Source organism: Saccopteryx bilineata, chromosome 5 (assembly GCF_036850765.1).
Source record: "Saccopteryx bilineata isolate mSacBil1 chromosome 5, mSacBil1_pri_phased_curated, whole genome shotgun sequence".
NCBI lineage: Eukaryota > Metazoa > Chordata > Mammalia > Chiroptera > Emballonuridae > Saccopteryx > Saccopteryx bilineata.
The window spans coordinates 2,765,771-2,783,176 of NC_089494.1; the positions used below are offsets into that span (position 1 = coordinate 2,765,771).

The following is a 17,406-nucleotide window of genomic DNA, read 5'->3' on the forward strand; positions in this document are numbered from 1 at the left end:
ATATATGCCATTGCGTCACCAGAGGTCAGGCAATAACTTTTTTTTTTTTAAAGAAACTATAGCAAAATAAAAAAAAATTGCCTCTAAAATCAATACTCAATTTTGTGCACTTAATATACATTTTATAACCTCTCTCCCCAACACTTAAAATTCCCCATCACTCTGTTGTCTTCCATCAGTTTGGATGATGATGATGATGATGATGATGATTTTGTGACTGAGACAGACAGAGAAAGGGACAGATAGGGACAGACAGCCAGGAAGGGAGAGAGGTGAGAAACATCAGTCCTCTGTTTCAGCACCTTAGTTGTTCATTGATGGCTTTCTCATATGAGCCTTGACTGGGGGGTGGGGTAGGGTGGGGGACTACAGCAGAGCGAGTGACCCCTTGCTCAAGCCAGCGACCTTGGGCTCAATCTGGTGAGCCTTGCTCAAACCAGATGAGCCCACGCTCAAGCTGGCGACCTCAGGGTTTCAAACCTGGGTCCTCTGCATCCCAGTCTGAGGCTCTATCCACTGAGCCACTGCCTGGTTAGTCTCGGATTATTTTTAAGTAATGACATTGCCCAGTACATAGAGCAGTGGTCGGGAAACTTTCTGGCTGAGAGAGCCATGAATGCCACATATTTTAAAATGTAATTCCATGAGAGCCATACAATGACCCGTGTACGTGACTCATTATCCAATAAAAATTTGGTGTTGTCCCGGAGGACAGCTGTGATTGGCTCCAGCCACCCGCAACCATGAACATGAGCGGTAGGAAATGAATGGATTGTAATACATGAAAATGTTTTATATTTTTAACGTTACTGTTTTTTAATTAAAGATTTGTCTGCGAGCCAGATGCAGCCATCATAAGAGCCACATCTGGCTCGCAAGCCATAGGTTCCCGACCCCTGGCATGGAGCTAACAGCAACCCTGGGGCACATGACTGAGCGGCGCCCTGTGCTCTGGCAGGATGGCTCCTGAGGGTGCTCCTGTGAGGATGCACCTGTCCCCCCTCCAACCCCAGGCAGTGACAGCCCCAGGGCCCCGGCGGCGGGCTCTGAAACCCATGGAGGCTTTATCTCAAGGATACACATCACACGGCTGCTCCACCAAGCTGGGTGGGTGGGTGGAGGCAGCCCGCCGCCCCAGAACTTCTGTCAGTGGGCTTTGGCATGAGGAAACGCCCACTCCCTCCCCAGGCTTGGCAGAACCTTTTCAGAGGGCAGGGTGGCCCAGGACCTGCCCCACTGTGCTTCCCTCCCTCTGTCAGCTCACAGGTGGTTCCCACCAGCACCCTGCACCTGGAGTCCCACCTTGCTTCCTGGAAAACCCTGACCATGACTGCTTACCTAGTCAACACAATGCCCTTCAGTTAGACACTATCAGCACCCATTATGCAGATGAGGATGGTGAGGCAGGACTCTGAGCTTGGCTCTTCTTTTTTTTTTTTTGTATTTTTTCTGAAGCTGGAAACGGGGAGAGACAGTCAGACAGACTCCCGCATGCACCCGACCGGGATCCCCCGGCACGCCCACCAGGGGTGACGCTCTGCCCACCAGGGGGCGATGCTCTGCCCCTCCGGGGCGTCGCTCTGCCGCGACCAGAGCCACTCTAGCGCCTGGGGCAGAGGCCAAGGAGCCATCCCCAGCGCCCGGGCCATCTTTGCTTCAATGGAGCCCCGGCTGCGGGAGGGGAAGAGAGAGACAGAGAGGAAGGAGGGGGGGGGTGGAGAAGCAAATGGGCGCTTCTCCTATGTGCCCTGGCCGGGAATCGAACCCGGGTCCCCCGCACGCCAGGCCAACGCTCTACCACTGAGCCAAGCGGCCAGGGCCACTTCAAGCTATCTTTAAGAAAAAAAAAAATGAGCAAGCCACAAACTGGCCAGGGCCGCTTGGCTCTTCTTGTTGGGTTTTCTCATAATGATTTCTTTGCAGGCTCTGAGAACAGGAAACACGTGTTTTAAAGGGTTTTAAAATAATAGGCATGACCCTGGCCGGTTGGCTCAGCAGTAAAGCATTGGCCCAGCGTGTGGAAGTCCCAGGTTCGATTCCCAGCCAGCGCACACAGGAGAAGCGCCCATCAGCTTCTCCACCCTTCTCCCTCTTCTTTCTCTCTATCTCTCTCTTTCCATCCCACAGCCAAGGCTCCATTGGAGCAAAGTTGGCTTAGGCTCTTAGGATGGCTCCATGGCCTCCGCCTCAGAACTAGAATGGCTCCGATTGCAACGGGGCAACACCCCAGATGGGCAGAGCATCGCCCCCTGGTGGGCATGCCGGGTGGATCCCAGTCGGTGCATGCAGGAATGCAGGAGTCTGTCTGTCTGTCTACCACCACCACCACCCCCGCTTCTAACTTTGGAAAAATACCCCCCCAATAAATAATTAAATAAATAGATAAATAAATAAATAAGAATAATAGGCACAGAATTGTTATCAGAACATCGGACATTCTGAATTTCACGAAACCTGTCAGATGAGACGTTGGAGGAGTGTGCTCTGAAAACAAGTTCTTCCATGTAAAACCGTTCTCTGACTTATAGTGACTGATTCCCTCTGAAGTGACGGTAGTCAGAGGGGCCACATGCTGGGTGTGGCCTGCTGCCCCAGACCCGGTTACTGTCCTTGCACAGAACTGGAAAATCTTAGCCCGTGGCCAGAGGTGCAGAAGTGAGCGGCCACTCAGAAACGACACGAGGCAGGTGGCTCCCTTCCTCCAAGTGTGAGTGACCCCGACGCCGACCGCAGGGGCATGAGATACCTTTGACCAAAAGACCACCGCTGACCGCTGGGCAAGGGAAAGGAAACACAGCACAACCCCCCTCTGAGTGTTAGTGTGATTGTGCACGCATGCATGCACATGTGCGCGCTCACACACACACACATACACACGCGCGCACACACACGCACACGCACACATACCCACAGGCTGGCAAACACCTGGGAAGACAGGCCCCGCCCTCGCAGATGCCGCAGCCCTAAAGCTGACTCTGGAAGGATTCCTTGCTCGCCCCTGGGTGAGGCGCTGGGGTCCTGCAGACCCACATGCGCCCCTGACCACAGTGACCACAGGTGGGGCCCTGGGGGTGTGAGGCGGCCCTGGGAGTCGGGGCCCTGGGTCCTGCAACCAGCGGTGGACCCAGGCGTGAGGAACTCACTGAAAGAGACGCCCGGGTTCAGGAAGTTGGGGCGTCTGCAGACACACGTGTAGCTGATTACTGGAGGAATGACCACCACGGCCAAGCTGGACGTGTCCTTACCTGTGGACAGCTTTGTCCTCAGGTGCTAATGCTTCCTGCCACCTCCTGCTCCTGAAGCCTCCCCCACCCCGCAGACTCAGGATTCAATGCCTCAGCCAGAAGCGTCCTCCGGTGGGTTCCTGTCCCTGAGCTCGGACCATGACTCACCTGGGCCAGCAGCTTCCTGGGGAGACAGTCACCCTGGTTCCTTCCAGCCTTCACTGAGTGCAGGACAGGTGAGGGCAGAGGAAGCCGGGCCTGGCAGGCAGCTGACCGCCCCTGCTGTGAGGGTGCTGGAACCCCACTCCCTGAGGCAATCACTGCCCTGTGAGCACACCTGGGACCCTCTCATGACCTGAGTGGAGCGAGGGGGCGGGGACCCCTGGTGGCTGTGGTGTGCTAGTGTGGGGTAGTCCAGAATGCGATGGCTTTGGTGGGCTGACCGGGAGGGGGAGAAGGGGCAGGTTCTGGGCTGGGAGGCACTGGAGAGTGGGGCAGGCTGGGGGCTGCGGGTCTGACCTCAGCTCAGAGGACATCTGGGAAGGACAGTGTGGGCGCGCCCGACCCACATCCAGAAACTTCTAGAAGCCCATCTACACATAGGGCTTGGGAAGAATGGTGAATGGGGAAGCAGTGCTGGGTGTGTGTGTGTGTGTGAGGTGGGGGGTGCACTGACCTGTAGAGTAAATAGCGGGCGAAACCCCCAGGGACAGAGTTGGAATGGGGAACTGGGCTTGAGGGCTGGGAGGCATCTTTTGGGGTGCTGGGGGGGCTCAGCACTGAGCAGACCTGGCCTCGCTGTGGTTCTGGACACTGTGGAGGGGTGGCGTGTGGGCCTCAGAGTCCCGTGGGTGCTATCCTGCATCACCACGGTCCCCCGGCCATGGTCCCTGCATCAACATCTGTCAGGGGAAGATGGAGTCTGAAGGGTCTAGGGTCTCTCCCTCACTTCTCCTGCCAGCGACCCACCCCCAGAAATAACAACGCTTCCCAAGTTGAAGGACATCCATTTAATCACACACGACTCAACCACAGTCTGGCCAGAGGTGGAGATGGGGCCCAGGGTGGCTGACGAACACGTCGGCACCCTCCCCAGAAACAACGATGGTCACTTCCCACTCCCCCCTAGCACCTGGCGCCCTTCCCAGGGTGGCCCCCACCTCCGGCTGGGGGCTGCCAGGTGAATGCCAGCACCGCCACCGCTCCGAAACCCTGTCAGCTGATCTCAGGTAGAATGAGGGGACGTGGGCCCGCTCGGCCCTCAGGGCCCGGAACACTCTCACCGGGCTGGCCCCGAGCTGAGGGCCCCCCGCCTGGCCACAGCCTCAGCGTGGGGCAGCTCCCGGCCACCGCTACACAATGCCCTCCGGGCGCTTGCTCCTCCAGACCACCAGCCCCGTCACGAGCAGGGTCACCAGGGTGGGCACCAGAATGAAGGGGCACAGGATACTGCTGGGCGGGTCCCTCAGGGCCCTGCCGGAGACGGGGCAGCTTCTGAAGTAGCGCTGGTGGACGGTGACGAAGAACTCGTCCACTGCTGCGTTGGGCCAGAAGCAGTGCAGCTCTTTCATCACCTGCTTGGTGCAGTCCGTGAGCTCCCCGTAGCTCCTGCAGAGGGAAGGGCAGGTCATCAGTCCCCAGGGAGGCAGGGGACCAAGGCAGGACCTGGGACAGGGGCTCCCCACCCATTCCCCCACCTCAAGTATCTCCTGAAGCCCAGGCCCTTAGGCCATGGCCTGAATCTAGGACATGAAGGTCCTGGGTGACTCCCATGGGGGCTCCCCAAGTGACCTGCACATCCCTATACTCCAGAAGGTGAGCTGGACCTAAGGGGACAGCCCTCCTTGCTCCTGAGGTCTGGTATCTGGGTGGCAGACGCGAGGCGGGGCATCTTCAGACATCAGCCCGGGACAAGAAGCACTCGGGCGGGCAAATCCGCAGCCCATTCTGAGGAATACATTAGGGAAGGTGAAGATAGGTTGGTAGAAGTGACCCGACCTGGATCACAGGCGGAAAGAGCTGTGGCAAATCCACAGCACTCTGTAATATCAGCACCCACTTGTGGTCTGAGTCCCGGAGGAGAAGAGGGGGTGGGGAAGAAAAAATATTTGAAGAGAGACTGGCTGAGAATTTCCCCCAAATAATGACACATCAATTCACAAACCCAAGAGTGTCAAAGTACCCCAAACAGGACAAAAAGAAGGCAACAGCAGCAACAAACAGTCACACAGACATGTCAAAGTCAAACTCTGAAAACCAAAGATAAAAAAATATATATATATAATATAGTATATAAAATAAAAGAATAAAAAATGTAAATACATATGTATTTTAGGTGAGAGGAGGGGAGATAGTGAGGCAGACTCCTGCATGCACCCCAACTGGGGCCAAGGCTGGACTACCCAGCTATTTTTAGCACCTGAGGCTGATGTGCTCAGACCAGTTGAGCTATCCTCAGTGCCCGGGGCCAATGCTTGAACCAATTGAGCCACTGGCTGCAGGAGGAAAAGAGGGAGAGAAGGGGGAGTGGGAGAGAAGCAGATGGTCATTTCTCCTGTGTGTCCTGGCCAGGAATCCAACCCAGGATGTCCATATGCTGAGCTGATGCTCAGCCACTGGCCAGGGCCAAAAAAAAAAAAAAATTTTTTTTTAAATCTTGGAGTCGGAGGAAAGACCCCTCCAGGTAACAAGGCTATGAGTCACAGCTGACTTCCCACCTGAGACTATGCAAGCCCAGAGGTGGTGAGGGGCATTGCTGAAGCACTGGTGACACTGATGGGGAGAAAATCGTCTGCCCAGAATCCTACATCCGGCACAAATACCTCTCAAATATTAGGTTGAAATAAAGACCTTTTCAGAGAGAGGGGAAAAAAAAGCTGAGAGAATTTATTGTCCTACAGGAAATACGAAAGTTCTTCAAGCAAAAGAAGAAAACAGAAAGAACTTTGAGCCCACATGAAGAAATGAAGAACTCCATAAATGGTAAAAGTGGAGATATCTAAAAGACACTTTTCCTATCTATCTAGGTATCATCCGTCTATCTATCTATCATTTATCTATCTATCTATCTATCTATCTATCTATCTATCATTTATCTATCTATCTATCTATCATTTATCTATGTATCTACCTGTTGGTGTTGGCAGTGCTGCCCTCACCACATGCTCACTGGAGAGCAGCACAGTCCCAAGGAAAAAGATGGTTGATTTTTCCTTGTTTTTAGTCTAGAAAGTGACTGAGTGCCGCAGGAGCCACGCAGCGATGGGGGGGGGGGGGCTCAGGGAGGCTTTGAAAGGCCACTCTCTTAGGGTCTCCGAGTCACTAGGTCACTGTTTTGTCCACCGGCTGCTCTCTTGCTCTCTGATTCATCACCCTGAATGCACAGGGACGGGGTCTCCCTGCGTCCACATGAGTGGGAGCAGCGCACGAGGATCGGGAGGGCGAGGGTGTGCAGGACCCGTGCCCACTGGGGGCGAGGTTTTCCCAACCGAACAGAAGTGGGCAAAGCCACAGGCGTCCCGACAGGCTGGGTCCCATGGTGAGAAAGAAATGAGTGCCGGAGTCCGGTGCCCTGTACAGTGGTGAGGGTCAAATGTCTCGGGAACCCTTAAAAACCAAAGTCCGGCCCTCTGAGTGGTTGTTGACCAACCACATGGCTACGTGGTACAAACACTGGTTTGAATGGCAGCCTTCTCCTCGCCTCAGACCCACCAAACCTGCCGCTAGTTGTTGGGGGGTTCTGCAGAACCCATGACGGTCAGTCCTAAACGTTGTCTCTCCCCCCCCCCACCCCCAGCCTCTGTGCTTGAGGACTGGAGCTGGGAAGTCCCTAGAAAGAGGAGTTCCCATCTGTGGATGGGAAGGAGCTCGGGACCCAGGAAGCGGTGACCCCCACAGCTCCTCCGAGGCCATGAGGAGGCGGAGCCTGTCCCGCAGGGGGTGGGGGCTATTCTGGGATCAGGCTCTTTCTCCCTGAAATGTTATCCTTCCAGTCTGCAAAGCCACCTCCCACTCCTCCGCCGTCTAAAAATAGCTCCAGTTTTTAGCAGTCGGACCACTTCACCCTGTTTATTTATAGAGATATGACAGCTGAGACTTTCAATAGACAGCCCGAGCTCTGTCAGCAGGCCGCGTGATAAAAAATTCCCTAGGGACACAGACAATCTTCTGTTCAAAAAGAACACAGGACTGACAGCCGGGCCCCAAAGAACCAGGAGAAACATTCGCATTTAACTCTCTAACGCCAGTTCCCATGCTGCTGACTAGTTATCTTTTTTTTTTTTTTTGGCCGGAACGTTCTATTCTGGGCCGCTAGGCAGACTGTGCTGGGAATGTTCCTGACCACGAGGGTAGGTGTTTTCTAGTATGTCCAGGGCCCCGGCCACAGCTTACTTTTGACGAGAAGGCATCCACCGATGCCCACAGGCTCTGGGAACACTCGGGGTTGTGGCTGCCCCACAGCGACCTCTGACTGGCCCTGATGGGGAGCATCTGAGCATGGGCTCTGCCAACCTCACGGAGGTCCACCTCTTGTCCTGGGTGATCCTGAGAGCCCCCTCTCACCTGTTCGAGCTTCGGGCTCCTTCTACCCCGAGGAAGACGCAGGAACCCGCCTGACGGGGTCCCCGGGCACCTCAAGCTGAATGGGGTCAAAGGCTGACACACAGCCAGAGCCCAGAAGGTGAACGCTTTCTCACTGCCTCCTCCCCGACCACTGTTGAGCAGCTCAGAAAGGATACACTTCTTGTTCTATAAACTCACCACAGTTGACTGGGCCATGTGTGGCTAAGCCCTCAAAAACGTGAGGACAAGCTTTGGGATTTTGGTTCCCTTGATCTGACCACTACTGGCCTCCGTCTACCTGGGACAATTCACAACCGGGTGGCTCCCAGCAGCTGTCATTGCCTGGTGGGGGTGGGGCAGGAGCACCACCTGGCCTCCTGAGGAGAACAGGCGAAGGTGAAAGTGACCCATCTGAGGCTGGCCCTGAGCCTCTCTGAGAGCAGCCAGCAGGAGGCGTTCTTCCCTTCACCCCACTTATCTGTGCTCCCATCCAGGCGAGGTAAACCCTGTCCCGGGGGCGGGGCAGCGACCCCCACCACGGGGACATCCCCTCTCCCCAGCTCGCTGCCCAGCACAGCCGGGTCTCTCCTGGCCACCAGGGGACACTCTCTGGGGGCACGTGCCTGGCAGCCCTGCTTCAGGCCAGCAAAGTTGGGGGCGGGGCCCTCCAAGAGATGGAGAGCCTGAATGCGGGGGCCACACGTGCGGGGCACACCCAGAGACTTGCAGCCGCACACCTAGAAGGTGGGCAGGACCCGGATGTCCAGCCCGCCCCCATTCCTGTTTCGCAGATGTCCCCAGGGCCTGGGCAGACGGGTGACTCGCTGCACGCTGCACCACTCTCGCTCCCCGCGGAGCCGGAGACAAGGACCTACCCGCGTAGGGTGGGAGTTGCGCGGTCCCGCTGGGATGCGGTGGGCTGAATGCACTGTCCCCGAGGGGCGCCCGGACCGGGGGCAAGGAGAGAGGGGCTGGAACCCGCTTAATACCCAGTCCTGGGCGCCCAAGGCTCTCCCTTCTCCACCCCTACTGACCCCCGCCACCCCGCAGGGGCAGGCTCCTCGGTTTCTCCTCCCTAACCGGCTGCCACCTCCCGCGGGTCCCTGCTCCACGCGCGCTCGCGTCCCCGCAGCCTCCGTGCAGAAGGGTCGCGGCCACCAGATGGCGCCTCTCCCCAGGGTCCTCCTCTCCTCCGGCCCTCCAGCCCCAGGAAACCCCTCTACTCTCTCCTCACTTTCCCCTCCAGTCAGTCGATCTCCCAGGACCCTCCGCCGCGCTTCTGAGCCCCCCCCCCCGCCCCGCCCCTTGCAGCGCATCGGTCTCCGCCAACCCTTCCCGCGGGGGCGGGGCGTCCACACTCCCAGTGCTCCTTCCCTCTGGGGCCAGCTACTCTGACATCTGACACCTGTGACACCCCAACCCCACCTGAAGCTTGGTCCTGTCCACATGAGCTTGCCCTACCCCATCCCCACCTCCCAGGGCCTCCCTCTCTCAGCAGGTCCCCTCCCCTCCTGCGGCCTTGTCCCTGTGGCAAGGAGCAGGCAGAAGTGACTCATGGTGGTGGGTTATTTTGCAAGGCACGCTTCTGACACCAGTTTCCACTTTTCTGCAAGACATGCGGGCCAGGGGCCTGGGCATCTCTGTACGGCTTCTCCTTTCCCCTACCCAGCTTAGTCAGGGGCAGCAGTCAAACCCCTCCCCTGCTTTCCTCTCCTCTGCATCCTACCTTTCCCCCAGTCTACCGCTGGCTCTTCCTGCCACAGCCCTCGCCCTGCCCTTCCCCACCTCCCAGCCCACTGTAAACATTTTGTAATCTGTGCCTTATACTTCCAATGCTCCCCTATGCTGGACTCAAATGCCTGCAATTGGCCCCCACCCTCAACCAAATCCCCTCCATCTCACTGCCTACATTCTAGCCACCCTGGCTGATGTTTCTGCCTCAGGACCTTTGCACACACTGCACTTTCTACCCGGAAGGCTCTTCACCCCACCTTCACAAGGCCAACTTCTGTGCATCCTTCAACTGCCACGTCCTTGAAAAGGCTTCATTGGATGCTTCAACCTCATTTGGCTCCCAGGTGAAATGGAACAATCCCTCCACAGACGGTTCTTAGAACCTGTGCCTTAATTCACATGATTGTTCACTCACTGTCAGTCTCAGCAACTAGACTGCAGACACCGTGAGGGCAGGGAGAGTGTCAGATGAAAACAGAGTCCCACCTACCCTGCTCACGGCAATCTCCTCAAAGGCAAAGGGAAACAAAAGTGTGAGGGACACGTGGCCTCAGGTGCCAACAGGGGGGCGGGAGGGGCAGTCAGCAGACCCAGCATGAGCCCTTGCAGAGCATAGTACATGGGGCTAGGGGGACAGTCCCCACTGCAAAAAGTGTCATCACAGCCCACAGGACACAGGCAGCCCCCATATCTCAACATCTGATGAGTTACAACACCTTCATGGGGAGACGGACACACTTCTCAAGGTTAAGTAGGTGAAAGCTAGTACAGAAGGGGTGTGAAAACCAAAGTTAATAAACCTGATGCAGTGACTACATGTGACATTTCTATTCTACACAGAAGCAACCATCTTTTCGGAAATCCCAAGATCCTATTGTAGAGGCAGGAAAACAATCTTGGTGAATTCCCAATGTGGAAAATGTAAGTCATTATTCTTTGACTGCAATATTAAAAACTACAAATTAGTAAAATAATTTTATATATATATATATATATATATATATATATATATTCCCCCCCCCCCCCAGTGAGAGGAAGGGAGGTAGAGCTAGATTCCCGCATGCTCCCCAACTGGATCCATCTGGCAAGGGTGATACTCTGCATATCTGGGGCATTGCTCTGTTGCTCAGCAACTGAACTTTTGCTAGCGCCTCAGGCAGAGGCCATGGAGCCATCCTCAGCTCCTGGAGCCAACTGGCTCCAGTTGAGCCATGGCTGCAGGAGGGGCAGAGAAAGAAAGAGAGAGAGAGGGAAAGAGAGATGTGAGAGGGGGAAGGGTAGAGAAGCAGATGGGTGCCTTTCCTGTGTGCCCTGACTGGGAATCGAACCTGGGACATCCATATGCCGGGCCAATACTCTGCTACTAAGCCAACTGGCCAGGGCCAAAAAATGATATATTTTTTTTAAAAATTGAATTGATAGAAATGGAAGATCACTCATAATTTTGGGGTCAAACAATTTTAAAATTCAATTACTGCCTATTAAGAAAATAATAATGAAAAAAAAAGATAAGAAAATAATGGTGATAGTACATGTAAAAATTAATGGAATAGAGCCAGAGAACAAAAAAATAAATTATCTCATTACTAAACAAACAAAGAAGAAAATAAATAAAATAAGTATCCAAATGAAGACATTTTTAAAAAGAACAAAATAAATCTCCCCAAATGGTAACTAATTTAAATGCATTAATAATGATTAAAGACTAGTACTTATTGATATTTTTAAAAACAGGAAAAAGAATAAGTAAATTCAATAGCTGATTCTTTAAAAAAATAGGTATAATGAAATAGACCCACTTCTGGAGTGTCTAATTAAGAAAAAAGACCCAGAAAATATCAATATACAAAACCACAGATAGACAATAAGAAAAAGTATGAAAGGTTACCATGCAAAAAATTGTATGTTAAACAATAGAAACATTTTTGAATTGAAGTACTTTTGGGGAAACTACGAACTATCAAATATTGACATAAAAAGTAGAACATCTGGAAAAAAAAAGAAAAACATTATTAAAAAATTACATTCACAAAAGGTGCTAGACGCAGGCGGTTCTTTCAAATCCTTAGGGTTATAGAAAAAGATGTCATGCTTCCCGGCTCTTCTCAAAAGTTAACCAAGCCCAGATTCAAGCCTCCGAAGATGACTTGCCCACGTGCCCGGAGGGGGGGGGCAGCAGATATACTCTGCTGTCATTTATAAATAGACACACATGTCCTAAGAAAAATGCTAGCAAATGCAAGCTCACCGTCAGAGAACACTTTAGAGTAGGTTTATTTCAGGGACACTTCAAACCAGTTACTGTCAAATCACACGTCGTCACGTCAACGCCAAAGAACATGTGGCCCTTTCAATATGGGTTGAGAAAGGCATTTGGTAAAATTCAACATTTCTAATGAGAAAGAAACAACCCTTGTAAATCACAAAGTTGTTTTTTTTTTTCTTTTAAAGAGGAAGGGTGATAGATAGACTCCTGCATGCGCCCCAACCAGGATTCACCTGGAAACTCCGGTCTGGGGCCAATGCTCAAATCAACCGAGCTATCCTCAGCACCCAGGGCCGACGCTTGGACCAACTGAGCTATTCTCAGCAGGCTGACGCTTGAACCAGTTGGGCCAATGGCTGCAGGAGGAGAAGAGTGAGAGAAGGGGGAGATGGAGAGGGAGAGAAGCTGGTGGTCACTTCTCCTGTGTGCCCTGACAGGGAATCGAACCTGGGACATCCCTATGCCAGGCTGATGTTCTATCTACTGAGCCACTGGCCAGGGCCACAAAGAAGTTCTCCATGTGACAAGAAGCTCTCACATGCACTGCACACACCATGTTTACTCCTGGAGTCCTAGAGGCAGTTTCGTCCCACTCAGGAATCCTCCAGTTTAAGTTTTAGGTCGTCAGTTGTGTCTTCTACCTGGTGGCTTCCAACTTTGGTGGCCAAGCCCCCAACCAGGACATCCAACATAGTCACAGCGGAACCTTTCCAAAGCAGGATCGGGCTGGCCGCTCACAAGGCCACTTCCTCTAATGACAGAAACCCACAGGCTGGCCTGGCCTGCGTCAGGCTCAGTGAGCGTGGCAGGCCCTCTCACCTCCAGAAAGGGCCTCGGAGCACACAGCAGGGGGCGGAGAGGCCCTCCCGACAAATAACCAAGTCCACGTAGTGCGTGGTTGCTTTTTTCCACGGAGCGACGCCCGTGCCTGTGTGAGGAGGCAGGCTGCACAGGACAGGACAGCTTTTGTTTGGGGCACCTCAGGGGATGTAAAAGGAAGTCTTGTTCATGGTCTGATTAAAAACACAGGGTGCCACGCCCCTTGTGCACCTGGAACTCACGCCTCCTCAGCCCAGGACTTGCAGCGGAAGTGCGTGGGGGTGGATATGGTTCAATCAAACGCTCCCTAAACCCAGGGGTTGGGGTCATCCAATCAAGCCTGGAAGAATGATAAGACAGCGGCAGGGCACAGCAGCAGCCGCAACCGTCACGCATCTCTGCCGGCCCAGGGCGGACCTCGCCCGGAGCACTCGGGCAGGAATACTTTGAGATGACTGCGACCACTGCACGCAAGCGCGTACTTTAAGATGAGTTTTCCTGAGGTTCCTACTACGACTAAACTTCCTTACGTTATAGAACAGGACGTTTTGAGATCTTGGGGGGAAAAAAGAGAGAACGCAAGAAAAAGCACAGGGGAGCTGCCGTGTCCGTGGAATCACGGTATTCACACGCACCGATAAGCAAACAACGCGCGACAGGTTCACACCCGCCGGCTGGCACAGGTAAAAGTCCAGCCAGGTCTTCGCTGGCTCCCTGCCTCCACGGCACCTCCCCGACCACGCCCATGGGGCTCTGGCTGAGGAGTGGACGCCTCTGTCTCCGACAAAGGAACAGTAGGCTAGAGCACAGAGAGAGAGGTGCCCGGCCAGGGGAGGGAGACCCGCGGTAGGGGCTGGTGGGTGTTTCACCAGTGGGTAGGGGACCGCACTTTCTTACGGGGCACTCGGCCCGGCCCCGGAGAGACCCGGGGAAACCACCCCTCTTGGGCAAAACACCACCCTCTCGGATGACAGAAAACAGATGTGGAACAGCCCCCCCCTCCCCCCCGCAGGCCTTTGGCTTCGCCCCTCCTGTCTTGTGCTCCTGGCCAGAAGCCAGCCTGTCCTAACGCTGAGACATTCTGGGGAAAATGCAAGAGGCCTCTGGGGTCAGTGTAGCTTGGGGACACTGCACAGAGGGGCGTTCCCCACTCACATAGCACAGACAAGGGCCGGGGTGATCTGAGGAGCCCAGCGCTCCCAAAGTTCCCATGTCCTCCGCGCACAGCGTCCTCCGCGCACAGCGTCCTCCGCGCACAGCGTCCTGCGCGCACAGCATTCTGCGCGTACAGCGTCCTCCGCGCACAGCGTCCTCCGCGCACAGCATGGGGAGAGGCTCGGTGTGGGTCTGCGCCCGTGTCCTGTCACACATTCTTATTTCTTTCTGACTCTGAAGACCCGCCTAGGACTGACCTGCCTGCCCCACGACCTCTCGGGCCATGGACGGTTCCGCTTCCTCTCCTGGACCGGCTTCCTCCACCTTGTCTCTACCCTCACACCCCCTCTACAGCGGGGCGAGGCCCCTCACGCCCCCCTGGACTGCTGCCCCTGTCCCCACCTGAGGACATCTGCTTTCTCCAGCCGAGCACATGGCTGGCACTTTGGGGTACAGCCCCTCCGGCTGTGCCCTCTGGGCCCTGGCGCCCTGCCCTGTACCTGCGCCACCCTGGCCCTCTGCTCCTTATTGCAGCTGCCCGTTTGCTGTCCTACTTTCTCCCTGAACGGTGACCTTCCTCCAGAGGGCAGGGCACACCCACGCTGTTCCCTGCTGGACGCCAGCCCGGGGCAAGGTGCACAGTAGGACTCAGTGCACCATGGTGCATGAGTGACAAGGCTGAGGAGCATGGGACTCCAGTGCCCACCAGAGGGCGCCACTGAGCCCTTGCTCCCCAAACCTGGGGCCAGAAGGGAGGGGTGTTGGAGCTCACTGACCCTTCCAGCCTTGGCTGCCCTCTGGACTCAGTGTGGGCCGAAGAGCCCTGGGGGCATCTAGGGTTCCTGTCGGATATAGGGTCTGCAGGAAGTGCTGAGCCTCCAACGTATCACTCAGAAGCAAGGGTCCAAGGTACACGTTCAGAGCTGTGAGCGTCCCTGTGCTTGTCCCCTTGGACCTGTGACCAGGAGGCGCAGTGTGGGGCAGGCGGAGGGGACGCCCTGAGCAGATGCTTCAGCTCTGCATCCCGCTCACGGCCAGCGGAAGCTCCGTGTGCAGGCAGCATGGGGCTGTGCAGGGCTCTGGGCGGATAAAGGAGGGCGCCCCTTCCTCCAGGCAGGGTGATCGGCTTGACCCGCGGAGCACAAGCTGGACTCCTGCCCCCATCTCGGCCAGCTGCCCTGGGATGGACGCATCTGCCAAGCTGCTGTGTGTCCTCGGGTCACAGACTCCAAGAGTCTCTGAGCTGCAGTATCTCCACCTGGACAGCCACCTGGGGCTGAGACGGAGACAAGAGGAGCCAACACGCACGGGAGAGGCCCCCGACCCCCTGGGGGAGGAGGACCAACCAAGGCCACTGTGCTCCATCAAGGGGACACTCGTATTTTCCCGTGTTCCTGGGAGATTTGAACAGAGTGTGGTGGGCAACCCGGAGCTCTGCCGCCACACCGGGCAGCTCTCCGTCCAGCCCTGGGGTTCCTGAGCTTGTCACCGGCCAGACCACAGTGTGGTTCCCTCCTGGTGGGGAGCTCCTCGCCAGCCCCCAGGTCCTACAGAGAAACGCCTACGGGCCGAGGAGCAGGAGGGGCCGGGAGGGGGCAGGGAGGCTTCCTGCCCAGTGCTGCGAGGTTAGGCTGCAGGGACACAGACCGAGGTGGGCGCCAGGGCGGGGCGGGCACAGCTCCCCGTGCTGCCTCTCTGACCACCGTGGGGGTGGTCACTCCGCCCACAAAGTGTCTAGGCTCCTGCTGGGACCATGTGATGCTGGGCCCTGGGGACAGAGCAGGCTTAGTCTCGACCCCGCCCTAGTTGATGGACACCACACAGGAGGCACCCAGGGAGCTGTGTCCGTGCAGAACGGGGACCGCTCAGGGTGGGGTGGGTGGCCCATGGGGCGCGCACGGCTCTGCCTTCTGAGGGCCCCGCACCACATCCCCACCACAGTTAAAGGCCCCGCTGTTCGAAGGACAGGCCACACTGAGACCTGTTCACAGGACATGGTCACTCCTCACACAGCTCTACCAGCAGGTGGTCAGCTGTTCAAGGTGGCGGTTGGTGGGCGGCCCTGGGGCTGACTTGAGGTACGGGGGGCTCCCTCACACTAGCCGCTGCTCCCTGTCGGGGAGAAGGTGTCCTGGCCACCGGCCCCTCCAGCCTGGCCTCCTTCACCTCCACTGCTCCTGCTCAGCCGGCTCCGGGACAGATGGAATCCGGGGCCCCCGCCCGCCCGCCGGGAGGAAGCGGGAGGTTTCTAAATCTGTCCCTGGCTCCATGGCAGGGAGCTCTGGCACCGGACACAACCTGGGAACTGCCAAGCCCGCCTCCGCCACAGAGCGGACCCACTGGGTGACGAGGGCAGGGTGGGCATCCGCCTCCTCTGAGAACCAGTCTCCTGTGGTCTGCGCGCACAGAGATGAAACAGGTTCTCAAACCTCAGGAGTGTCCTCCAAGGCCCCGCCCGGCAGTGGTGGGGGGAGTCTGCCTGCAGTGACCCCAGCCCTGGCATCTGAGAAGGCAGAGAACTGTGGCCGCTCACCCAGGTGTGCCCCCATGGGCTGGCCTCTCTCTGGCACCCCGGAGGATCTCCTGGGACCCCTGGTGCCAACACCCAGGTCGAAGGCACTGCCTGGGCCCCAAGGCTCCCCCTCGCCAGAGCACGGGTGTGCACACGTGCTGAGTTCCGGGACTAGGCGTGGCAGCCAGGGCACTATATTCGGACACTAACACCCTGGGGACACTGTCCTTGCAAAGCCATGCTGGCGCGGCGGCTGAAGGAGGGCTGTACCCTGCCGTGCCCTCCCCGCCCCTCCGTCAGGCCTGCCCCAGAACACTGCTCTCCGCTGATCTGCCGGGGAACCCCTTTGTCCCCTGACGCCACTGGGTTCCACAGGGACCCCTGAGACCCTGCCCCCACTGCACCGGGCTGACCCCCACCCTCCGCCCCACTATCCTGGGCCCCCATCCGGGCTGCCCCTTCCTCCTGTGCCCCGCCTGCCCGTGGCTCACAGCAGGGAGGTATGAGCCCCCCTGCCCCCTGAAGGCAGTCACAGCAGGTCTGAGAAGCCCCACCCAGGTGTCCCGGAACACCCCTTACAGGACACCTCGCCGGGGCTGGCCGCACCGCCGTGGGTGAGCCTCTGCCTCTGGACTGGCATCCCCGTGAGGACGGGCACCATTTCTCGGTCCCCCGGCCCGTGCCCGGAGGGTGTGGCAGAGGGAAGGAACCGACACCCGGCCTCCTGACTCACTGGACGCGTGGAGACCTGCGCAGGTGAGGCATTTACCTGTGGACGGAGCCTGGCTGAGAACAAGCTGTCGGTGGGGATGAGAACGGCCCCTTATACTGTCAGGGGTGCAGGACACCAGGCCGGAGGCAGAGAGACACAAAGAAATGACACACCCGTCAAGGAATAAACCCAGCGGGGCTCACTACCCGGAGACAGACACCCGGCTAACACTCGCCCACTGTCCCTGTAGGAACGCTGCCCTTGGGTCAGGGGACAGGAGCACTCCCGGAGGGTCCCCTCCCTCCCCGGGAAAGGCAGGGGTGATGTGAAGGGGAGCCCAGGTCTCGCCTCCAGCGGGCAGAGGCTGCCAGGACCAGCAGGGAAGGGCAGGGGCGCTGACGTCACTAGCACGGGTCCAGGC

General features: G+C 56.8%; 1 protein-coding gene across 1 annotated transcript in view; it reads right to left on the reverse strand.

Annotated features, from left to right (window-relative positions):
- Window positions 1-4,219: 4,219 nt before the first annotated feature.
- Window positions 4,220-17,406, reverse strand: part of RAMP1 (receptor activity modifying protein 1) — a 44,180-nt gene continuing 30,993 nt past the window's right edge. The window contains exon 3 of the mRNA XM_066279565.1: window positions 4,220-4,832. Coding sequence (XP_066135662.1) covers window positions 4,577-4,832 — 256 coding nt within the window. The 3' untranslated portion in view covers window positions 4,220-4,576. The remainder of the gene's footprint in view (window positions 4,833-17,406) is intronic.